The sequence below is a fragment of the Hypanus sabinus genome, chromosome 5, assembly GCF_030144855.1.
Source record: "Hypanus sabinus isolate sHypSab1 chromosome 5, sHypSab1.hap1, whole genome shotgun sequence".
Classification (NCBI taxonomy): domain Eukaryota; kingdom Metazoa; phylum Chordata; class Chondrichthyes; order Myliobatiformes; family Dasyatidae; genus Hypanus; species Hypanus sabinus.
Genome location: NC_082710.1, coordinates 184737354 through 184763247, shown reverse-complemented (window position 1 = coordinate 184763247; position 25894 = coordinate 184737354). Strand labels below are relative to the sequence as shown.

The window sequence follows — 25894 nt, the reverse complement described above, 5'->3', positions numbered from 1 at the left end:
AAATTTGTGAGTGATTTTGGTGACATACCAAATCTCCTCTTCTGTGCCTTCTTTGCAACTGCTAGTTCTTCAGAGGATAGTTCTTCAGAGATGGTGACAACCAGGAATTTGAAATTGCTCACTCTTTCCACTTCTGATCCTTTTACCAAGGACTGGTGTGTGTTCCCTTACCTTACCCTTTTGAGGTCCACGATCAGTTCTTTGGTCTTACTAACGTTGAGTGCAAGATTGTTGCTGTGACACCACTTAACTACTGATATACCTCACTCCTGTATGCCTTCTTGTCACCATCTGAAATACTGCCAGCAATAAATGTGTTGTCAGCAAATTTATAGATGGAATCTAAGCTGTGCCGAGCCACAGACCAGAGCGGTGGACTAAGGTGCACCAGTGTTGATTGTCAGTGAGGTGAGGCAGAGGTGTGGTCTTCTGATGAGGATCCAATTGCAGAGATCGGAATAGAGGCCAAAGTTTGGGAGCTTTCTGATCAGACCTGTAGGACGATTGTGTTGAACGCTGAGCTGCAGTCTTGACGTAAGTACTAATATTGGCCAGGTGATCCAAGGCTGCATGAAGAGCCAAAGAGATTGTGGTGATTGTCAAATTGCATTGCATCCAGGTCCTTGATGAGACAGGAATTAATTCTAGCTGGAACCAACTTCTCAAAGCACTTCATTGTGAGTGTTACTGGATGGTAGAATGATGAAGAAACATCCTTCATTGCTGTTTCTGTTTTGTTTGACCAGTCAGGATTGTTGGTCCTGAGCTGAACCCTGGAACCTGGAGGACTGCTGGACCAGGCTTAGTCTGACCTCTACCCTTTGACTTGTTTGATGTGGGTGACCCTATCAAGAGGCGAATCATTATGCCCTGACTCCAGCTGGCATAGTTCTCCAGGTTGCTGAGGCACACAGATCTCCAAATCACAACAAGGTGTGGTCCTCTTGGAGATGCACATTGAGGATCCCTTATCTGAAATTCTAAAATCCAAAAACCTCTGAAATCCGAAATTTTTTTAGCACTGACGTGATGTCAGAAATGGAAAATTCCAGAAGGTGTTGAGAAGGTTCCAGGCAATGCACAAGTCTCTGCACACCACAGGCAGGTCAGAGAAGTGACCTCACATATGTAATAGAAGTTAATGAAAAATAGAAAAGAAAATGAGCAATGAGGATCTCAACCATGTATTGAAAGAGTGTACTCATCAGTGAACATATGGCACTTAGCATTATGCTGAGCATGAAATAAGGAAAGGTCTATCAAGACGAGCTGAAGGTATTGTGAACTTCTGGATGCAGAAAATTTTAAATTTTTAAAAATATTTAAACTTTTAAAAATAAAGTGTCTGCTAATTGTGAGTTTGCAAAGATCATTGATAATGGAAATCTGACACCATGAGAAGACTACATTGCTGATTGTTTTCATTCCTACGTACAACCTAAAGCAAGTAAAATACAAATACAGTGTACCTTTTAATCAAAGCACAACATTGGTTGGGGGGAGGGGTGGAGGCTGAAAAACTGCTGTGGTTTGTTGTTGCTCTACAGCTGATTCAGGTATACTCCTGTTGCTGCTGTGCTGCTTTTTTACCCTGCACACCTTATTAAATATACCTTATTAAAGGCATATAATAATTTTTGCTGTTAAGTACATATGTGTAATGAACAAGTGTAAGACAAAGACACTTACCAGTAGAACATAAATTCCAAGTCAGAAATGATGGTGATCCCAAGCTATCTCATTATACATTCCAAAATCTGCAAGAAATCAATCAGATTCACTTCTGGCCTCAAGCATTTCGGATTCGGATAAGGGGTACTCAACGTGTACCTGTAGAAACATTTAGAACCATATAACATTACAGCACAGAAACAGGCCTTTTGGCCCTTCTTGGCTGTGCCGAACCATTTTTCTGCCTCGTCCCACTGACCTGCATCTGGCCCATATCCCTCCATACACCTCTTATCCAAGTTTTTCTTTAATGTTAAAAATGAGGCGGCATTTACCACTTCATCTGGCAGCTCATTCCACACTCCCACCACTCTCTGTGTGAAGAAGCCCCCCCCCCCAATGTTCCCTTTAAACTTTTCCCCCTTCACCCTTAACCCATGTCCTCTGGTTTTCTTCTCCCCTAGCCTCAGTGGAAAAAGCCAGCTTGCATTCACTCTATCTATACCCATCATAATTTTATATAACTCTATCAAGTCTCCCCTCATTCTTTTATGCTTCAGGGAATAAAGTCCAAACCTATTCAACCTTTCTCTGTAACTCAGTTTCTCAACATCCTTGTAAACTTTCTCTGCACTCTTTCAACCTTATTAATATCCTTCCTGTAATTTGGTGACCAAAACTGCACACAATATTCCAAATTCGGCCTCACCAATGCCTTATAGAACCTCACCATAACCTCACCATTTGCTTCTTATTCCGTAATTAAATCTTCCCTGAACATTGTCTTCACCCAACAATGTTGGTCTGAATCTGTCCTGTCCCACAGCTAGAGTACATAAGTGCCAATACAAAGAAGTCACAGCAGTGTGAATACTTTGTCAGAAGTTTGTATAGATTCAGCATGTCACCAACGACATTGGCAAACCTTTATAGATGCAAAGTGGGAAGTATCCTCACTGATGCATCACAGCCTGGTATGGAAACACCAATGCCCAAAGACAAAAAGAATCTGCAAGAAGTGGTGGATGCAGCCCAGTCCATCACAAGAAAAGCTCTCACCACCACTGAGCACATGTACAAACACCAATGCAACAAGAAAGCACCATCCGTCATCAAAGACCGCTCCCATCCAGGCCATTCTCTCTTCTTGCAAAGGGACTGGTTGTGGATTACAGGAGGAATGGAGACATGCTAACCCTTATTGGCATCAATGAATCTGGAGTTGAGAGGGTAAACAGCTTTAAGCATGTGGTCTGCGCACACCAGCTGTATGGTGAAAAAGGCACATCAGCGTTTCTTTCAACTCAGACGACTGAGGAAGTTTGGTATAGGCCCCCAAATCCTAAGATCTTTCTACAGGGGCACAATTAAGAGCATCCTGACTGGCTGCATCACTGCCTGATATGGGAACTATACCTCCCTTAATCACAGGATTCTGCAGAGAGTGGTGCAGACAGCCCAGTGCATCTGTTGTTGTGAACTTCACAGGATTCAGGATATTTACAAAGACAGGTGTGAGAAAAGGGCCCAAAGGATTACTGGGGACCCGAGAAGCCCCAGCCACAATCTATTACAGCTGCTGCCATCCAGGAAATGGTACTGTAGCATTAAAGCCAGGACCAACAGTCTCCAGGACAGCTTCTTCCACCAGGTCATTAACCAGGACCGATTAATTCATGCTGATTTGAGTGTATTTCTATGTTACATTGACTGTTCTATTTATTATAAATTACTATGATTGCACATTACACATTTAGATGGAACGTAATGTAAAGATTTTTACTCCTCATGTAAGAAATAAAGTTGATTCAATTCAGTTTGTTGGGCAGGAGCCTTAGGTTTCAGCACCAGGCCAGGAACATTTCTTACCCTAAAACCATCAGGCTCCTGAATCGGCATGGATAACTCCACTCAGCACAGTTCTGAGCTGATTCTATAACCTCCAGACTCACATTCAAGGACTCTTTACAACACATGTTCTCAGGATTATTTGCACATTGGTTGTTTGTGTTTATGTATAGTTTTTCATGGATTCTGTTATGTTTCCTGTATTGCCTTCAAGAAAATGAATCTAACAGTAGTACAACATATGTTACATATCTTTCCCCTGCAGCCATCAGGATGAAGGTACAGGCGCCACCAGGTTCAGGAACAGTTATTATCCCTCAACCAAGGATTTTTTTATTTCATGTTCTCAATATTTATTGTTTATTTGTCTGTTTATTTATAATTTCTCTTTTGTATTTGCAGTTTGTTGTGTTTTGCATATTGGTTGTTTGTTCATTCTGTTCATTCAAGACTCTGGAGTCTTTCATTGATTCTATTGTGTTTTGTTATTCTATGGTATTTACTGAGTATGCCCACAAGAAAATGAATCTCAGTGTTGTATGTGGTGACATATATGTACTTTAACAATAAATTTACTTTGAACTTCGAACATATGGGAACAGTGATAATAAATTTTACTTTGAATTTAGAAATTGGATTTATTGGGATGGTGGCCTTCCTTTTGTGAGATTGTGGTGCTCCTTGTGATCTAACTCTCCCTTTCACCTCCACACCCCCTGCACGGGTATCCAATGACACCAGCTCCATGGAAGCAGATAAGATCTCACTCTCCCTTTCACCTCCACTCCCGCTGCAGGAATATCCAATGACGCCAGCTCAATGGAGACAGATAAGTTTGAGGAGCTACCCCTTTGCAGCTGCCGGATGGAGGCACCCAAGATCGACCGCATAACCGAGCTCTCCAACAACACCTGCATGGCCACAGAGAGCACAGACGGGCAGGTGGGTGGTGGCTGGATTTATTGAGATAGTGGCCTTCCTTTAGTGAGATTGTGATACTCCTTGTTGATGGTGGGCTATGGAGCGAGCTGGAGATACAGGGGAATGAGTTTGGGAAGCCCGAGGTCAGAGGAGAGTCCAAGTTAAAGGACTTAAAGGAATATGGGAATGGGCTTCCAGAAGGTCAAGGGACTGTGGGTATGAAGTTTGATGGGTAATGTTCCTGAAGAGCTGTGTTTAAATTCCCAGGGTATGTCAGTTTGGGGGAGGAGGATGGGGTGAGGGATGGTGTTGGGAGATTGCAGGGTGTCCATCTGAATGGAGCATCACTCGTCTGGTGGCAAGAGTTTGTGTAGAATTTCCTGAGAGTTGTGCTCGGACGAGGGGGTAGAGTAGAGGGATTCTCCTTCAGGTTAAGGGAGAGATTTTTAGTGGAGAGTGGTGGTTGAAGAGAGGGCTTTATAGATCAGGGTGGAGGGAGGTGGTTCAAATGGCGGGTTGGAGCAGGGGGTTTGGTAGGAGTGTTGGCACTGGAGAGAGGTGTTTTGGGAAAGAAGCCTGAGGAGGGGGCTAAGGGGCCAAAGGGTGAATTTGGAGTCTGGAGGATGGATTCAGAGGGTGACAGAGTGAATTTGGAAGCTAGTGGATTGTTGGTCACTGGTGGCTGTGACTTATTCCCTGTTGCTTCCCCCAGCTGAGTGGCTGCAGTAACAGTATCACCAAGTGTGAGACGATGCGTCCCTCCAGCCGAGTGCCCCTGATGGTACTGTGTGAGGTGCACCGAGCTCGCATGGTCAAACACCACTGCTGTCCAGGCTGCGGCTACTTCTGTACCACGGTAAGTTCCAACCTGTGCAGCCAGGCACCTCCGCACAAAGTAGGTGGGTCTGAATTGCAGTGCCTAATCCATGCGGCAAGCAGCTCCCCACTTCCCGATGCAATGGATCTATTATTATTAATTTATGCATTTACGCAGAAGAGGCCCTCCTGCCCAACGAGCCGCACTGCCCAGCCTAGTCACAGGTCAAAGTAAACTTATCATTGTACAGTGGAGGTGGGGTGGCAGATTTGCCAGTGGAATGCTCCTCCTGCAGGAAGGGGGAATTCATGGATATATGATATATGCAGGAGAGGGGTAGGGCTCCTGTGCAGTAAGTTTAGGGAGTTAGGAAGGAGGCTGGACCTCCAAGGTGGTAATCATAGATTACTCCTGGTGCCACGAGCTAGTGAAGGTCAGAACAGGAAGATAGTGCAGATGAATGAGTGGCTGAGATGGTTGCACCTGAACTGGACGGGAGCCAATATCCTGGGAAGGAGATTTGCTAATGCTGTTGGGGAGGGCTTAAGCTAGATTTGCAGGGGGGTGGAAACCGAAGTGAAGAGGCAGAGGATGGGGCATTTGGCACACAAGTAGTGACAGCTTGTAGGAGGTTTATGAGGAAGAATAGGCAGATGATAGAGCAAAGATGCACTCAGCCAGATGGTTTGACATGTGTCTATTTTAATGCAAGGGGTATCATAAGCAAGATGGATGAACTTGGAGTGTGAATAAATATGTAGAATGTAGAACTGATGTGGCCATTACAGACACTTGGATGTCTTGGGGCAGTAAAGGCTGCTGACTGTGCCAGGCTTTAGATGTTTCAAAATGGGCAGGGAGGGAGGCAAAAGAGGTGGGAGCGTGACACTGCTAATCAGGGATAGTATCACAGCTGCAGAAAAGGAAGAAGTCATGGAGGGATTGTCTATTGAGTTATTGTGGGTGGAAGTCAGAAACAGGAAGGGGGTAATAACTCTACTGGGTGTTTTTTATAGACCTCCCAATAGTAACAGAGATATGAAGGAGCAGATAGGGAGAGAGATTCTGGAACGGTGCAATAATAATAGGGTTGTTGGGTGATTTTAACTTACCAAATATTGACTGGCATCTCTTTAGAGCAAGGAGTTTAGGTGGGGTGGAGTTTGTTAGGTGTGTTCAGGAAGGTTTCTGATGCAATATGTAGATAAGTCAACTAGAGGAGAGGCTGTACTTGATCTGGTATTGTGAAATGAACTTGGTCAGGTGTCAGATCTCTCAGTGGGAGAGCATTTTGGAGGTAGTGATTACAACTCTTATCTCCTTTACCACGGCACTGGAGAGGGATGGGAACAGACAATTTGGGTTAACATTTAATTGGGATGGGCGAAATATGTTATTAGGCAGGAACTTGGGAGCATAACTTCTTAGGGAAATGCAGGGCAAAAATGTAGAAAATGTTCAGGGAACATTTACATGGTGTTCTGCACAGGTTTGTTCCATTGAGGCAGGGGGAAGGATGGTAAGGTGACAAAACCATGTTGTACAAATGATGTAGAACATCTAGTTGAGAAGAAAAGAAAAGCTTACAGAAGGTTCAAGAAACTATGTACTGTTCGAGGTACGTAACGTTACAAGGGTGCCAGGAAGGAGCTTAAGAATGAAATTAGGAGAGCTAGAAGAGGCCGTGAGCAGGATTAAGAAAATCCCCAAGGCATTCTACAAGTATGTGGAGAGCAAGAGGATGAGTCGTGTGAGAATAGGACCAATCAGAAGCGAGAGTGGGAATATGTGCATAGAGCCAGACAAGGTGGTGGAGGAACTTAATGAATACGTTACTTCAGTATTCAGAGAAAAGGACTTTGGCAATTGGGGGATGACTTACAACAGACTGAAACTCTTGAGTGAATAGACATTAAGGAAGAGTATGTGCTGGAGCTTTTGAAAGGTATTAAGTTAGATCATTTGCCAGAACTAGATGAGATATACCCCAGGCTGATGTGGGAAGCGAGGGAGGGGATTGTGGAGTCTCTGGCAATGATCATTGCATCATCAATAGGGATAGGAGAAGTACCAGAGGATTGGAAGATTGTAAACATTGTTCCCCTGTCCAAGAACAGGAGTAGTGATAACCCAGGAAATTATAGATCTCTGAGTAAGCTTCAGTGATGGAGGAGATTCTGAGAGGCAGGATTTATGAGCATTTGGAGAGACATCATCTGATTAAGGATAGTCAGCATGGCTTTGTGAAGAGCAGGTCATGCCTTACGAACCTGATTGAATTATTTGAGGATGTAACAAAACACATTGATGAAGATAGAGCAGTGAATGTAGTACAAGCTCGTTACAGACCATGGTGGGAATTGAATCCTCTTCAGTGATCACTGGTGTTGTAAAGCTTTGCGTCAACGGCCACATTACAGTGTCTCTTAAGTCAAAAGTTAAGCAGTAACAGAATGCACAATGTAGGGTTGCATTTACAGTTACTGGGCATGAGGGTGCTGCCCCTTCCCAGGCGCAGGGGAAGTTGCTGTTTCTGACTCGTGCTGCTGTCGTCTGGCTGTGATTAATTCCCCGTTTATCCACAGGGATCCTTCCTGGAGTGCCACCCTGACTTCCGGATCACCCACCGCTTCCACAAGAACTGCGTATCCCAGCTCAACGGCATGATCTTCTGTCCGCACTGTGGCGAGGATGCCTCTGAGGCCCAGGAGATCACCGTGGCCAAAGCTGACACCTCCACCATGGTTCCTGCACCCGCCCCCCGCAGCCAGGACCATCTGATGAATGGCAGAGCAGACACCACACACGCCAGGTGAGCATGGTGGGTGGGGGCAGCTGAGGTGTCCTGTGTACATATGTTAGGATACTGAATGCTAAGACTCACGAAATTGGGGGTACAGAGCTCTCCACACTGTGTTAGTGATCTCGCTTCACACAAGAACATAAAGATTAAAAATTAGCTTTATTTGTCATACATACATCGAAATAGTGAAATGCCTAGTTTCTGTCAACGACCAACGTGGCCCGAGGATGTGCTGGGGGCAGCCGGTAAATGTCACAATGCTTCTGACACCAGCATACTGTCCCTATAAAAAATATTTACCCCCCCTTGGAGGTTTTCATGCTTTACAACATTGAATCACAGTGGATTTAATTCGGCTTTTTTGACACTGATCAGCAGAAACAGTCCAAGTCAAAGTGAAAACAGATCTCTACAAATTTCTCTAAATTAATTGCAAATATAAAACAACAAATAATTGCATAAGTATTCACCCCCTTTGACACACCAAATCATTGCTGGTGCAGCCAATTGGTTTTAGAAGTCACATAATTACTTAAATGGAGATATGTTTTTGAAGACCCGTGTGCAGTCTAGGTGTGTCAATTGATTTTAGTTAAAGTACATCTACTGGTGTGTCTGGAAGGTCCATCTGCTGGTGAGTCAGTATCCTGGCAAAAACTACACCATGAAGACACTTCAAGCCACTTTGTGAAAAAGTGATTGAAAAGCACAATTCAGGAGATGGATGCAAGAAAAGTTCCAAGTCATGAATATCCCTTGGAATTCAGTGAAGGCAGTCACCAAGAAATATGGTTCAAACTAATTTTTCCAAGGTCCTCAAAAACTGAGTGCAAGAAGGGGACTAGTGAGGGAGGCCACCAAGAGACCTGTGACAATTTTGGAGGATTTACAAGTTTCGGTGGCTGATATGGGAGAGACCTCATATACCTGTTGCCCAGTGCTTCACCAGTCACAGCTTCATGGGAGAGTGGCAAAGATAAAGCCACTAATGAAAAATCTCACATGAAATCTTGTCTAGAGTTTGTCAGAAGGCTCTGAAGTCATCTGGAAGAAGGTTCTCTGGTCTGATGAAACCAAAATTGAGCTGTTTGGCCATCAGACTAAATGCTATGTTTGGCATCAGCCAAACACCGCACATCCTCAAAAACACACCATCCCTACCGTGAAGCATGGTGGTGGCTGTATCATGATGTGAGGATGCTTCACTGCAGGAGGCCCTGAAATGCTTGTGAAGGTAAGGGTAAAATAATAATGGGGTGGTGGGAGATACTAATTTCCCAAATGTTGATTGGCATCTCCCAAGAGCAAGGAGTTTTGATGGGATGGAGTTTGTTTAGGTGTGTTCAGGAAGGTTTCCTGACACATTATGTAGATAAACCTACAAGATGAGAGGCTGTACTGGATCTGGTGTTGGGAAATGAACCTGGTCAAGTGTCAAGTCTCAGTGGGAGAGCACTTTGGAGATAGTGATCACAATTCTATCTCCTTTACCATAGCATTGGAGAGGGATGAGAACAGACAAGTTAGGGAAACGTTTAAGTGGAGTAAGGGAAAATATGAAGCTATCAGGCAGGAACTTGGAAGCTTAATTGGGAAGAGATGTTCTCAGGGAAATGTACGGCAAAAATGTGGCAAATGTTCAGGCGATATTTGGCGTTCTGCAGAGGCATGTTCCAATGACATAGGGAAAGGATGATAGGGTATAGGAGCCTTGGTGTGCAAAGGCTGTTCAAAATCTAGTCAAGATTATAAGGCTAGCAGGAAGGACCTTAAGAATGAAATTAAGAGAGCCAGAAGGGGCATGAGAAGGCTAGCAGGATTAAGGAAAACCCCAAATCAAGTATGTGAAGAGCAAGACAATAAGATTTGAGAGAATAAGACCAATCAAGTGTGACTGTGGAAAAGTGTGTATGAAACTGGTGGAGAGAGCAGAAATATGCTTTGCTTCAGTATTCACTATGGAAAAGGATCTTGGTGATTGTAGGGATGACTTATAGCGGATTGAAAAGCTTGAGCATATAGACATTAAGAAAGACGATTGCTAAAGCTTTTGGAAAGCATCAAGTTGGGTAAGTCCCTGAGACCAGATGAGATGTACCACAGGCTACTGTGGGAGTCAAGGGAGGAGATTGCTGAGCCTCTGGCAATGATTGGAGGGTTGCAGATGTTGTTCCTTTATTCAGAAAGGGAGTAGAGATAGCCCAGAAAATTATAGACCAGTGAGTCTTACTTGAGTGGTTGGTAAGGTAATGGAAAAGATCCTGAGAGGCAGGATTTATAAACATTTGGAGAGGCATAATATGATTAGGAATAGTCAGCATGGCTTTGTCAAAGGCAGGTCGTGCCTTACGAGCCTGATTGAATTTTTTGAGGATGTGACTAAACACATTGATGAAGGTAGAACAGTAGATGTAGTGTATATGGATTTCAGCAAGGCATTTGATAAGGTACCCCATGCAAGTTTTATTGAGGAAGTAAGGAAGCATGGGATCCAAGGAGACAAAGCTTTTTGGATCCAGAATTGGCTTGCCCACAGAAGTCAAAGTGTGGTTGTAGACGGGTCATATTCTGCATGGAGGTTGGTGACCAGTGGTGTGCCTCAGGGATCTGTTCTGGGTCCCCCTTCTCTTGGTGATTTTTATAAATGACCTGGATGAGGAAGTGGAGGGATGGGTTAGTAAGTTTGCTAATGACACAAATGTTGGAGGTGTTGTGGATAGTGTGGAGGGCTGTCAGAGATTACAGCGGGACATTGATAGGATGCAAAACTGGGCTGAGAAGTGGCAGATGGAGTTCATTTTGGTAGGTCAAATGCGGTGGCAGAATATAGTATTAATGTTAAGACTCTTGGCAGTGTGGAGGATCAGAGGGATCTTGGGGTCCAAGTCCATAGGACACTCAAAGCTGCTGTGCAGGCTGACCATGTGGTTAAGAATGCATACGGTGCATTAGTCTTCATCAACCATGAGTTTGAGTTTAACAGCCAACCTGGTCAGACCCCACTTGGAGTAATCCAGACCCCATTTGGAAGCCATAGGAAGAGTGCAGAGGAGATTTACAAGGATGTTGTCTGGATTGGGGAGCATGCCTTATGAGAACAGGTTGAGTGAACTCGACCTTTTCTCTTTGGAGCAACGGAAGATGAGAGGTGACCTGATAGAGGTATATAGAATGTGGATAGTCAGAGGCTTTTACCCAGAGTTGAAATGGCTACCATGAGATGGCACAAGTTTAAGGTGCTTGGGAGTAGGTCAGGGGTAAGTTTTTTATTTTTTTATTGTTTTTTTTATGCATTTTCTACAACACTACAGGTAAGAAAAAACACCAAACCAAAATAAAAAAAATTAATACAGCGCAAAACTAAACATACAATAATAATATAATACAAAAAAGATAATTGAGAAAGCACCCAAATTGAAGTCATGTAAAGTTAGTATCCTCCCCAAGCCCCACAGCAAAAAAAACTCCTGACCAACCACAACACAATATAGAGAATATAAATCAGGACATTCAAACCCCCAAAACTGTAAATACACTTAGCAACAGAAGATATTAATGCCTACTACCAAAAAAAAAAGGAGCTGAAAGTAAGGGACTGAAAAAAAAACTTAATTAAGAGGAAGGTTATGAAAGTACTCAATAAAAGGTCCCCAGACCTTATGAAACTTTATATCCAAATTAAGAATTGAATAATGAATTTTTTCAAGGTCTAAACAGGACACAATAGGCAGCTAGTTAAACAGAGAGAGGAGAAATGGACTAAAAATTCTATATCTAAATGCACGAAGTGTCAGAAATAAGGCGGATGAGCTTGAAGCTCAGGTGCAAATGGGTAACTATGGTGTTGTTGTGATAACGGAGACATGGCTGCAGGGAGATCAGACCTGGGAAATGAATGTACAAGGGTGTATGTGCTATCATAGGGACAGAAATGTGGGCAAAGTGGGTGGGGTGGCCCTGTTGGTGAGGAATGAGATTCAGTCCTTTGCAAGGGGGGACATAGGGTCAGGAGAAGTAGAGTCTGTGTGGATAGAACTGAGGAACAGTAAGGGGAAAAGGACCCTAATGGGTGTTGTCTACAGGCCACCAAACAGTAGCATGGATATTGGGTGCAAGTTGAATAGGGAGTTAACATTGGCATGTGGCAAAGGTAATGTCGCAGCAGTTATGGGGGATTTCAACATGCAGGTGAACTGGGAGAATCAGGTTGGTGCTGGTCCACAGGATAGGGAGCTTGTAGAGTGTCTATGGGATGCATTCTTGGAACAGCTTGTACGAGAGCCGACCAGGGACAAGACTATTCTGGATTTAGTGTTATGTAATGAACAGGATTTGATAAGCGATCTTGCAGTAAAGGAACCATTAGGAGGTAGTGATCATAATATGATAAGTTTTTATCTGCAATTTGAGAAGGATAAGGGCAGCTCGGAGGTGTCAGTGTTGCAGTTGAACAGGGGAAACTATGGAGCCATGAGGGAGGAGCTGGCCAAAGTTAACTGGACGGATATCCTAGCAGAAAAGACAGTGGAACAGCAATGGCAAATATTCTTGGGAATAATGCACAAGGTGCAAAATCAGTTCATCCCCCAGAGAAGGAAGGATTCAAAGGGGGAAAAGGGGCCACAGTGGTTGACAAAGGAAGTCAGAGATTGCATAGCATTAAAAAAAAGTAAGTATGACAGAACTAAGGTGAGTGGGAGGACAGATGATTGGGAAGTTTTTAAGGAACAACAGAACTTAACTAAAAAGGCAATACGGGGAGAAAAAATGAGGTATGAACGCAAGCTAGCCAGGAATATAAAGGAAGATAGCAAAAGCTTTTTTAGGTATCTGAAGAGAAAGAAGATAGTTAAGAACAATGTTAGGCCCTTGAAGAATGAATTGGGTGAAATTGTTATGGGAATCAGAGAAATGGCAGAAGAATTTAATGAGTACTTTAGATCTGTTTTCACTAAGGAAGACACAAGCAATCTCCCAGATGTATGGATGGGCCAAGGACATAGGGTAACAGAGGAAATGAAACAGATTGACATTAGGAAGGAAACGGTGATGAGTAGACTGATGGGACTGAAGGCTGACAAATCCCCAGGTCCAGATGGTCTGCACCCTAGGGTACTAAAGGAGGTGGCCCTGGAAATTGCGGATACATTGGTAATCATTTTCCAATGTTCCTTAGATTCAGGATCAGTTCCTGAGGATTGGAGAATGGCTAATGTTATCCCACTTTTTAAGAAAGAAGGGAGGGAGAAAACAGAGAACTATCGACCTGTCAGCCTGACATCAGTGGTGGGGAAGATGCTAGAGTCCATTATTAAGGATGAAATAGTGGCATATCTAGATAGTCGTGATAAGATTGGGCCGAGCCAGCATGGATTTACCAAGGGTAAATCATGCTTGACTAATCTATAGGAGTTTTTCGAGGATGTAACCAGGAAGTTAGACAAGGGAGATCTAGTGGATGTAGTGTACCTCGATTTTCAGAAGCATTTGATAAGGTCCCACATAGGAGATTGGTGGGTAAAAGCAAAGCTCATGGCATTGGGGGGAAGACATTGACATGGATAGAAAACTGGTTGGCAGATAGAAAGCAAAGGGTAGCGGTGAATAGGTGTTTCTGGGAATGGCAGGTGGTGACTAGTGGGGTGCCACAGGGTTCGGTATTGGGACCATAGCTGTTTACAATTTACGTCGACAATTTAGATGAAGGCATTGAGAATAACATCAGCAAATTTGCAGATGATACTAAGCTGGGTGGCAGTGTGACATGTGATGAGGATGTTAGGAGAATTCAGGGTGACTTGGATAGGTTGGGTGAGTGGGCAGATACTTGGCAGATGATGTTTAATGTGAATAAGTGTGAGGTTATCCACTTTGGGAGTAAGAACAGGAAGGGAGATTATTATCTGAACGGTGTAGAGTTAGGTAAGGGAGAAATATAAAGAGATCTGGGAGTCCTTGTTCATCAGTAAATGAAGGTGAATGAGCAAATGCAGCAGGCAGTGAAGAAGGCTAATGGAATGTTGGCCTTTATTACAAAGGGAATTGAGTACAAGAGCAAGGAAATCCTCTTGCATTTGTACAGAGCCCTGGTGAGACCATACCTGGAGTATTGTGTACAGTTTTGGTCTCCAGGGTTAAGGAAGGACATCCTGGCTGTAGAGGAAGTGCAACGTAGATTCACGAGGTTAATTCCTGGGATGTCTGGACTGTCTTACGCAGAGAGGTTAGAGAGATTGGGCTTGTACACGCTGGAATTAAGGAGATTGAGAGGGGATCTGATTGAAACATATAAGATTATTAAGGGATTGGACAAGATAGAGGCAGGAAAATGTTCCAGATGCTGGGAGAGTCCAGTACCAGAGGACATGGTTTGAGAATAAGGGGTAGGTCATTTAGGACAGAGTTAAGGAAAAACCTCTTCTCCCGGGGAGTTATGGGGGTCCGGAATGCACTGCCTCGGAAGGTAGTGGAGGCCAATTATCTGGATGCTTTCAAGAAGGAGCTAGATAGGTATCTTATGGATAGGGGAACCAGGGGATATGGGGACAAGGCAGGGACTGGGTATTGATAGTAGTTGATCAGCCATGATCTCAAAATGGCGGTGCAGGCTCGAAGGGCCAAATGGTCTACTTCTGCACCTATTGTCTATTGTCTATAATATCATTAAGCCATTGAGCATGTGTGGGTGGGGCAACATCTCTCCATCTAAGGAGGATTAAACGTCTAGCCAGGAGAGAAGCAAAAGATAATATTCGACACTTAGTCGAACTCAAACGTATATCTGTCTCACCCAAAAAACCAAATAGAGCAGTTTTTGGGTTAGGTTCTAAGTGGTGATTCAGAATACAGGATAAAGTTATAAAAACGTCTTTCCAAAATTTCTCTAAGCCAGGACAGGACCAATACATATGAATAAGAGAAGCCTCGCCCCTTTTGCATTTATCAGAAAGAGGACTAATATTAGGGTAAAATCGAGATAATTTAAATTTGGACATATGGGCTCTATGAACAATCTTAAACTGTAAAAGGCAATGGCGAGCACAAAGAGAGGTTGATTTTACTGATTTGAGAATCGAGACCCAAATCTCATCTGATAAAGAGATATTTAAATCATGCTCCCAAGCCATTCTAATTTTATCCACAGGGGCATGCCGTAAGAATGCTGATTTATCACGAATAAATGATATTAAACCTTTACCCAGTGGATTAATAGAAAGAAATAAATCCATAACATTTTTCTCAGGCATTTCAGGGAAGTTAGGAATTAAAGGATTAATAAAGTGTCTAATTTGGAGATATCTAAAAAGATGGGCATTAGGCAGATTGAACTTAGCAGAGAGCTGTGGAAAAGATGCGAAGCGATTATCGATAAAAAGATCTTCAAATTGTCTAATGCCCTTCCTATACCAATCATAGAATGTTGAATCATACATAGTAGGTAAAAAAAGGTGATTATGTAAGATAGGACTAGAAAGGGAAAAACCATAAAATTTCCTAAACTGAGCCCATATTCGCAAAGTGTGTCTAAGAGGATTAACAATTAATCAGGACAAACTACTAGGGAGTACAGAGCCAAGAAGTGCAGAAATAGATAAATCTTTAGTGGAACTCAACTCCATTGCCACCCAATTAGGGCACTCAGGTTGGCTATGAAAAAAAGACCAAAAGGTAGTACAACGTATGTTAGCTGCCCAATAATATAAACAAAAGTTAGGTAAGGCCATGCCACCCTCTTTTTTAGATTTTTGAAGATAAACTTTATTAATTCTAGAATGCTTATTCTTCCACAGATATGACAAAATAATAGAGTCTAAGGAATCAAAAGAGGTTTTAGGAATAAAAATTGGGATTGATTGAAATAAATATAAAAATTTAGGGAGAACATAAATTTTAACAACATTAATATGACCTACCAAGGACATAGATAGAGGTGACCATTGTGATAGATTCTGTTTTGTAGTATATAAAAGATTGGCAAATTTTTCACGGAAAAGATCTTTAAACTTCCTTGTAACTGTAATCCCAAGATAAGTAAATTGATTATGAACTGCTTTAAAAGGGAGGTCATGAAATGCTAATTCTTGTGCTTCTTTATTAATTGGGAAAAGTTCACTCTCATGTAAATTAAGTTTATAGCCAGAAAACTGGCTAAACTGATCAAGAAGTGAAAACATTGGAGGTAAGGATGTGGACGGATTTGAAAGAAAAAGTAATAAGTCATCAGCATAAAGAGAAACTTTATGCTCAACAACCCCCCTCCAGTTCAGGATAGCTTCGGAATGCTATCGCCAAAGGTTCTATAGCCAAATCAAAGAGAAAGGGACTTAAAGGGCATCCTTGATGGGTGCCATGTTTGAGGTTAAATAATTGGGATTGCTGAAAATTAGTCAAAACAGAGGCAGTGGGACACAGATACAGCAATTTGATCCAAGTGATAAAACTTTGACCAAAGTCAAATTTTTCTAAAACTGCGAAGAGGTAGTTCAAATGATCAAAATATACAATCAAATGCTTTCTCCACATTGAGGGAAATAACGCATTCAGGAATCCCAGTTGAAGGTGAATATAAAATGTTAAATAAATGCCGAATATTAAAAAAAGGAAGATGGTTTTTAATAAAACCAGTTTGATCATCAGAAATAATAGAGGGAATTACAGTTTCTAATCTATGAGCCAAAACTTTGGCCAAGATTTTAACATCAACATTAAGCAAAGAAATCGGCCTGTACGAGGAACATTCTGTTGGGTCTTTACCCTTTTTTAATAAAAGAATAATAGATGCCTCATTAAAAGAGGTTGGCAATTTACCATAATTAAATGAGTCAGATAGTACTGAGAGTAACTAAGGAGAAAGAAGTGAAGAAATTGATTTATAAAATTCTACGGGGAACCCATCAGGTCCAGGAGATTTTCCTGAAGACAATGCAGAAATTGCAAAAGATATTTCTTCTGATGATATAGGCTCATTAAGTTTGGCTTTAAAATCAGATGAAAGGGAAGGAATATTCAGATTATTTAAGAAAAGATCAACAGAAATATTCTCATTCAGAGATTCAGAGGAATAAAGCTGAGAGTAAAAATTTTTAAATACGTCATTGATCTCTAAGTGATCTGATGTAAAATCCCCATTTTCCTTCCGGATCTTTGTAATATGTTGTATTTGTAATAGCTTTAGAACACCTCAGCTAATTAACTAGAAATTTACCAGATTTATCACTATGAATATAAAAATGACTCTTACTTTCAAGAAGTTGGCGTTCAACAGGTTGAGTAGACAGAAGATTAAATTTAGTTTGAAGTTCTACACGCTTCTTGTATATTTCAGGATTCTTAGTTTGAGCATACAATTGATCTAATTTGATCTGATTAATTAGGTCTAATCGATCTATACAGAACTTTCTATTAGGATTTGCTGTATATGAGATTATTTGACCCCTCAAATATGCTTTTGTGGCATCCCAGACAATCTGGGATGACATTTCAGATGATGTATTGGTGTTAAAATAAAAAGTTATCTGATCCTTAATAAATTTTAGAAAATCATCATCCGATAGTAAAGTCGAGTTAAAACGCCAGTGTTTATTCCTCTGAGGGAGACCAGGAAAGTTTAAAGACAAAGTAATTGGGGCATGATCAGAAATCAGTATACTCTGATAATCACAAGAATAGACAAATGGAATAAGTTGATTATCAAGTAACAAATAGTCAATTCTAGTAAAGGTATGGTGAACATGTGAAAAAAAAGAATAATCTCTCTCGGTAGGATGAAGGAAACGCCATATATCTGAGATACCATAATTAGAAAGAAAAGAGTGAATAGCTAAAGCAGATTTAGTAGGTGATCTAGTAACAGACGATCGATCCAAATTAGGATCTAATCACCAATTAAAATCGCCACCCAGTATAAGAGAATATGTTTAAATTTGGTAGTGAGGAGAAAAAACGTTCAAAAAAATTAACATCATCAAAATTGGGAGCATACAGGTTTGCTAGTACAACTTTAGTATTACATGATTTACCAGAAACAATAATAAAATGGCCATTTGTATCAGATATCTTATTATGGAGTTCAAAAGGAATATTTGAGTTAATAAGGATGGAGACCCCCCCCCCACCCAGCTTTGGCGGCAAAGGATGAATGAAAATGCTGACCCACCCACTTTGACAAAAGCCGAGAATTATCAAAACTACAAATATGAGTTTCTTGAAGGAAAACAATGTCAGCTTTGCGTTGTTTAGTATGCGAGAAGACCTTCCTTCTTTTAACAGGATGATTCAATCCCTTTACATTCCAGCTCACAAATTTAAGTGTATTAACCGTTATCAATTGTTAGTGCATAGAAGGTGGCAGGCATATAAAAAAATCAAACAGTACAATAACAGTCTGGGAGCAAAAATGTAAACATAAATCAGTAGAATCAGAACAGAGACATGTCCTGAATAACAAGGGAAAACAAAAAAAACAGTGAATAGTGTTGGAACTGGAGAATCCACCCCACCCTCGCGACCCAAAACTAGACGGCTACCCAGAAAAGCAGCTAGCTCTACAAAAAAAATTAACCCGAAAATGACTTCCAGTTCCGTATCGTTAACAGAAGTTCCGTATATATAATATAGCAAATAATAGCTAATTTATGCACTAGAGAGCAGAATTACAAATAGGAACAACTTCAACAGAAAAGGCATAAAACTTAATACAAAAAAAATCAGTAAAGAAAACTAAAGCTAACCTACCCGCGAGAAATTATGAAAGATTGAAAGAAAATAAAATTTTTAAGGGGGGGGGAAAGAGGGAAATGATAAATTAAGGAAAGTACTTATCAGCCGTTTACAGAAAAAAAAAGAGCAAATCTTATACTATAAATCAATCAACAGGGAGGCCTTCAATAAAAAACTTCAATAAAAGCCTCCAAAACAAATTAAGATCAATTGTAGTTCTCTAAAGATTAAGTTATACAGAAGTAAAATAAATTACACGAGTAAAATCTAAAAGTCCACAGGGAAATCATCTATTAAGGAAAAACGCACCGAGTCCAGGGAGAAATTAACTAGAGCCCTTAGGATTTCAATAGTTAATGTCTGAGTTGTCCAACTAAAGACTGAGTTCGGAAAAAAGAACTTTACTTCGAAAAGTACTTATCAACCATTTTAGATGGTCAGACCGGTTCTGAAGAAGACAAGGTGGCTGGGAGACTTCCAACAAACAACTCAGCCTCCTTCACTGATTTAAACCACTTATAGTCTCCAGTAGTAAGCGTAATTCGAAGTTCAGCTGGATTTCGAAGAGAAGGTCTGAATCCACGATCAAAAAGCACTTTCATTACACCTTTAAACTCAGCACGCATCTTCAGAACCTGGGGGGGGGGGCATAATCTTCCACAAAACGAATGACCGTATTTTGAAAAGCAAAAGTACCATTGCGGCGTGCCTCCATAATCAAACGGTTTTTCACCTGGTATCGATGAAAGCATAAAATAACTGGCCATGGACGGGAACCCAAAGTTGCACGAGGAACATAAATCCTGTGAGCCCTTTCAAGCTCAGGTGGGGTCGGAAGAAATTCTTTCCCGAAAATCTCACAGAGAAAAGGAGAAAAATTCAATGGAAGAGCCCTTTTCGGTGGCCTCCGGCAAACCAAGAATTCGTAGATTGCAATGTCTGCTCCGATTTTCAAGATCCACCATTTTGGAAGTAAGTTTACTGTTCTTCTCCGCTAGGTTGGAGCAGAAAGTTTCGAGATGTTGAACACGGCGTTTTAAATCTTCAGAAGTTAGTTCAATGCGAGATAAATGTTCAGCATGGTCATCCACTCTGGCATTAATCTGATCCAATTTGGAATCCAGCTGGTTGAAAGAAGTTCTAAATTCAGTTTTAATATCCATTAAAGTATCTTGTTGATGTTGTTCCAAGATAGTGACACGACTGAGCCGTGGAAGTTTCTTTTTTCCCAATTTTAGTACCTTTGGTAGCCATTATGAGATAGATGTGTTCGCAGGCAGGTAAAAGAGAACTAATAAAACAACTAACTAAGGTTTAAAAAGGGAGACATATAGTGCAAAGATAGGAAGTATAACGGAGCAAAAGTTTGGAGCGACTAAAAAATCGCCATCTTACCGGCGTAAGTTTTTTATGCAGTGCGTGGAATGGGCTGCCAGTAACAGTGGTGGAGGCGGATACGATAGGGTCTTTTAAGAGACTCTTGGATAGGTTTTGGATAGGCTTTGAAAAATAGAGAACTATGGGCAACCCTAGTAATTTCTAAAGTAGGGACATGCTCGGCACAACTTTGTGGGCCGAAGGGCCTGTATGGTGCTGTAGGTTTTCTATGTTCCTATGATGCTGACACTCCACATCCCTCTGCAGGTTTGTCCCTTCCCTGTCTCTGTAAAGTCCTCCAACACTCTGAGTGCTCTCTGCTCCTTCACTCCGAGCCCAGAGGTTAATCACTGCCTCGAAGTCTGGACTTAGACCATAAGACATAGGAGCAGAACTAGGCTATTTGGCCCGTTGAGACTTCTCCACCACTCTGTCATAGCTGATTAATCAAGAACTTATCAGCCTCCACTTTAAGTATACCCAATGACACCTGTTTGTGGCAATGAATTCCAGAGATTCACTACAGAGTCAGCCTGTCTTTCTCTTTCCTTTCTGCTGCCAAAGCGCCAGGATGAGTGGGAATGGAGAGGCAAAGAGGTCGAGCCTGGAGCCCCCAGTGGACAGCATCGATAGCTCAGGACCATCCATCACCCTGTCCTCCGGCAAAGTGTTGTCGGCCGTTGGACTCCCTCCTGGACCTGGCCGCGAAGCGCTGGAGAAAGGACTGGCCTTGCAGCAGTCGGAAAGGTGAGTGGGCGAGATCTCGGAGTGACGGTGTTGGAGGTGGTTGCCCATCATAGCCAATGATGACAGCAAAGCTGTGAGGGAGAGTTTTTAAAGTGGAGAGCCATTCCACTCTGAGCTCTGGAAGTCTGGGTCCAGTGGTTGCCGTGGATGGCCATGGCTTTCTCTGTGCCTTACCATGCCAATCACTCTTCATGAAGCATTGCTGAACCACCTTTCTGGTCACTGGATCTCCCAGAAGATCTCATCCACCCAGTCCGCTAGAGCTGATTTCACATACTGGGGCTGGCATGTGCCTAATTGACCAGGATATGAGGCCCTCTAGTTACCCTCACCTGGTTTCGCCCGCCTTTTGAGGTGGTGTACCGAAGGGGTGTGGCTGCTGTCACATGCAAGCAGCTACTTGGAGCCACAGGTAAGAACTGAGTGTCCGGTGGGGGCCAAAGGTAAGTGAGTTGCCCAAGAACGGCTGCGTCAAGCCCCTTCACCAGAGCTGCTACCCCTCTCTGGACACCTTGACGGTATTGGTTTATTATGCTCACACAGCAAGATGCTGTGAAAAGTTTGTCCTGCACACTGTTTGCAAAGTTCACATCATTACTTGAAGTAGAACAAGGTAAAACAATAACCATGTGTAAAAACTACTGAAGAAGTGCGGTACAGGTCAATGATAAAGGTGCAAGATCTTAACGAGGTAAATTGCAAGGTTAAGAATCCATTTTATTGTTCCAAAGGGCCATTCAAGAGTCTCATAACAGTGGGCTGGACGCTGTCCTTGAGACTGATGGTACGTGCTTTTAGGCTTTTGTATATATACCTGATGAGAAGGGGAGAAGAGAGAATGTCTGGAGTGGGTGGGGTCTTTGATTACGTTGGCTGCTTTACCGAGGCAGAGGAAAGTCCATGGAGAGGAAGCTGGTTTCTGTTACGTGCTGGGCTGTACCTGCAACTCTGCCGTTTCCTTTGGTCGCATACAGAGCAATTGCCTTACCAAGACATGGTGCATGAATAAAACGGGGACATGCCCTATTTTTTAGCCTCTTGAGGAGGTAGAGGCATTGATGAACTTGCGTGGCTTTGACATCAAGGTGGTTGGACCAGGACAGAACAGCGATGAGGAATTTCTTACATTAAAGGGTGGTGGATCTGCGGAATTCATTGCCACAGGTGGCTATGGAAGCCAAGTCATTGGGTATATTGAGATTGATCGGTGTGATGGTGTCAAAGGCAGGATGAGTGGGAAAATAAATTAGCTGAGCTCTTATGGAAGGAGTAAGAATGGTTCTAAAGGTTCAGACTCGAGTGTAAGGTGAGAGGTTTTCAGGACAAAATTTAAGTTGAAGTTTATTGCCATCTGACTATACACGTATACAACCAAACTAAACAATGATCCTCGGGACCAGGGTGCACCTATGATATATATATATATATATATATATATATATATATATCTATATATACACGGCACATAAAACAAAATATTACCATAAGACCATGGGACATAGGAGCAGAATTAAGTCACTCAGCCCTTCCTTCCTCATTTCTGTTCAGGACGGTCGATGGAGGTGGGGGGTAGGCAGTAGATTTATTTATTTAGAGATGCAATGCGGGACAGGCCCACCCTGCCCAACGAGTCGCGCTGCCCAGCAAGCTGACTATTTAACACTGGACAGTTTACAATGACACGGTCTCTGGACTGTGGGAGAAAACCGGAGCACCCGGAGGATACCCATGCAGTCACGAGGAGAATGTACAAACTCCTTACAGACAGTGTGAGAATTGAACTCTGAACTCCAGAACGCACTTATGTGTAATAGTGTTGTGCTAATGGTGATGTAATGACCACAAACCGATCTAGTCCCCCAGGAGCCATTGCTGATGGTTTTCTCTGTATTCTGGCATTGCTATTTGTATGATTTACTCTCATTGTTTAACCTCTTCATGCTCCCTCTCTCCTTCCCCTCCTACCCCCAGGCGTAAGAAGCTGCGATTTCACCCTCGCCAGTTATACCTGTCGGCCAAGCAAGGCGAGCTGCAGAAGGTGCTGCTGATGTTGAGTGAGTGTCTTGTTTGCTCGCAGTCAGTGGAGAACTGTGGTGGGGTGGTGGGTAAGTGGGAAATATAATTATCTTCTTTCACACAGCAACAGAGAAAGTCACTTGCTTAATACTTCAACATAACTGGTCTTCAGCAGTTCTTCAACTATTTTCTAAATGGGGAGAATATTCAGAAATCAGAGGTGCAAAGGGACTTCGGAGTCCTTGTGTAGGATTTCCTGAAGATTAACTTGCAGGCTGAATTGGTGGTGAGGAAGGCAAATACAATGTTTTTTACAGGGGGACAGCCTACATGGGGGAAGTGACAGTGGTCGTGCCTCTGGCACAGAGTCTGGCCCTGTAGCTCAGAAGGGTAGGGAAAGGGAGAGGAAGGCAGTAGTGATAGGGGACTCTGTAGTCAGGGGTTCAGACAGGCAATTCTATGGACGCAGGAAAGAAACTCGGATGATAGTTTGCCTCACCAGGTGACAGGGTCCAGGATGTTTCTGATTGTGTCCAAGATACCCTGCGGTGGGAGGGAGAACAGCCAGAGGTCGTGGTACATATTGCTACCAATGACATAGGTAGGAAAAGGGAAGAGGTCCTGAAAGAAGACTACAGGGAGTTAGGAAGGAAGTTGAAAAGCAGGACCTCAAAGGTAGTAATCTCAGAATTATTGCCTATGCCACGCGACAGTGAGAATAGTAATAGAATGAGGTGGAGGATAAATGTGTGGCTGAGAGATTGCAGCAGCGGGCAGGGATTCAGATTTCTGGATCATTGGGACCTCTTTTGGGGCATGTGTGACCTGTACAAAAAGGACGGGTTGCACTTGAATCCCAGGGGGACCAATATCCTGGCGGGCAGGTTTGATAGAGCTGTTGGGGAGGGTTTAAACTAGTTTGGCAGCGGGGTGGGAATCAGAATGTGAGTGCAGGGATTAAGGTAGAAGGACAAGGGCATAATGCTAAGAGTTCTGAGTTGATGAGGAGGGACAGGCAGGGGACAGAACATAATTGTAGCCAGTTAAAGGGGTTGAAATGTTGTCTATTTCAATGCTAGAAGTATTAGGAACAAGGAGGATGAATTTATAGCATGGACTAGTACGTGGAACTACGATGTTGTGGCCGTTACTGAAACTTGGTTGGAGGAAGGGCAGGATTAGATGATGCAGGTCCTGGGGTTCAGGTGATTTAAAAGGAATAGGGTGGGAGGTAGAAAAAGGGGGGAGTGGCATTGCTGGTCAGGGATAGTACCATGGCTATAGAAAGGGAGGACGCTGCAGAGGGAGTGTCCACGGAGTCCGTCTGGGTGGAAGTCAGAAATAGGAAGGAATCAATCACTGTGCTGGGAGTAGTCTATAGACCCCCAAATAGCCCTCGGGACACCAAGGAGCAGATAAGCAGGCAGATTTTAGAATGGTGCAGGAAATACAGGGTAGTAGTTATGGGTCATTTCAATTTCCCTCATATTGACTGGCACCTCCTGAGTGCAAGGGGATAGGTGTGGCTGAATTTGTCAGGTGTGTTTAAGAAGGATTCCTGACACAGTATGTGGAACGGCCGACGAGAGGAGAGGCTATACTGGATCTAGTTCTGGGTAATGATCCTGGTCAGGTGACAGACCTCTTGGTGGGGTGTGCATTTTGGTGAGAGTGACCACAACTCCCTTAGCTTCAGCATAGGTACGGAAAGGGATAAAATCAGACGAAATGGTTAAATGCTTAACTGGGGAAGGGCTAACTTTGAAGGGATGAGGCAGGAACTAGCGAGAGTAAATTGGAAACAGATGTTCAAAGGGGAAAGCACAGAAGTAATGTGGGAGAAGTTTAGGGACCACGAGCTGGGTTCAGGATAGGATATGAGACATATAGGGTAGCCAGGAAGGTGCGAAAGAAAGGACTTAGGAGAGCTCGAAGGGGGCATGAGAAGGCCTTGGCATGTAGGGTTAAGGAGAACCCCAAGGCATTCTATGCGTATGTGAAGAATAGGAGGATGATGAGAACAAAGGTGGGACCACTAAAGGATAAAGAGGGCAACATGTGCCTGGAAGCGGAGGACGTTGGGGAGGTCCTAAATGAATACTTTGCTATAGTATTCATAAGTGAAAAGGATCTTGATCAGGATGAGGTCTAAGTAGAGCAGGCCTGTGTGCTGGACAATGTGGAGATTAAGGAAGAAGTAGTGCTGGATCTTCTTAAAAACAGTAAGATTGATAAATCCTCAGGGCCGGATATGATATACCCCAGGTTGTTGTGGGAATTGAGAGAAGAGATCGCAGGAGCATTAGCTATGATCTTTGAATCGTCTTTGGCTGCAGGGAAGTGCCGGAGGATTAGAGAATAGAAAATGTAGTTCCCTTGTTTAAAAAAGGTAATAGGGAGAAACCTGGGAACTATAGACTGGTGAGTCTTATGTCGGTGGTATGCAAACTACTGGAAAGAATTCGTAAGGATAGGATCTACGAGCATTTGGAGAAGTACAGTCTACTCATGGATAGTCAACATGGCTTTGTGAAGGGAAGATCGTGCCTCACGATCCTGATTGAGTTTTTTGAAGAGGTAACAAAAGAAATTGATGAGGGTAGGGCATTGGATGTGGTCTACGTGGACTTTAGCAAAGCATTTGACAAGGTACCTCATGAGAGACTCATCCAGAAAGTCATGAGGCATGGGATAAGTGGAACCTTGGCTGTTTGGATAAAAAATTGGTTTAAAGGAAGAAAGCAGAGGGTAGTTGTGGAAGGAAAGTATTCTGCCTGGAGGTCGGTGACTAGTGGAGTGCCGCAGGGATCTGTCCTGGGACCCCTGCTATTTGTGATTTTTATAAACGACCTGGATGCAGAGGCAGTAGAATGGGTGAGTAAGTTTGCAGATGACATGAAGATTAGAGGAGTTGTGGATGGAGCTGTAGGTTGTTGATGGTTACAAGAGGATATAGACAGGCTGCAGAGTTGGGC

The 25894-nt window shown here is 42.8% G+C and overlaps 1 protein-coding gene across 1 annotated transcript in view; it reads left to right on the top strand.

The window, feature by feature from the left end:
* The window catches only part of ehmt2 (euchromatic histone-lysine N-methyltransferase 2), a 475985-nt gene that overhangs the window by 53418 nt on the left and 396673 nt on the right, over window positions 1-25894 (top strand). The window contains exons 15-19 of the mRNA XM_059971113.1: window positions 4316-4461; window positions 5153-5296; window positions 7843-8069; window positions 20721-20903; window positions 22875-22957. Coding sequence (XP_059827096.1) covers window positions 4316-4461; window positions 5153-5296; window positions 7843-8069; window positions 20721-20903; window positions 22875-22957 — 783 coding nt within the window. The remainder of the gene's footprint in view (window positions 1-4315; window positions 4462-5152; window positions 5297-7842; window positions 8070-20720; window positions 20904-22874; window positions 22958-25894) is intronic.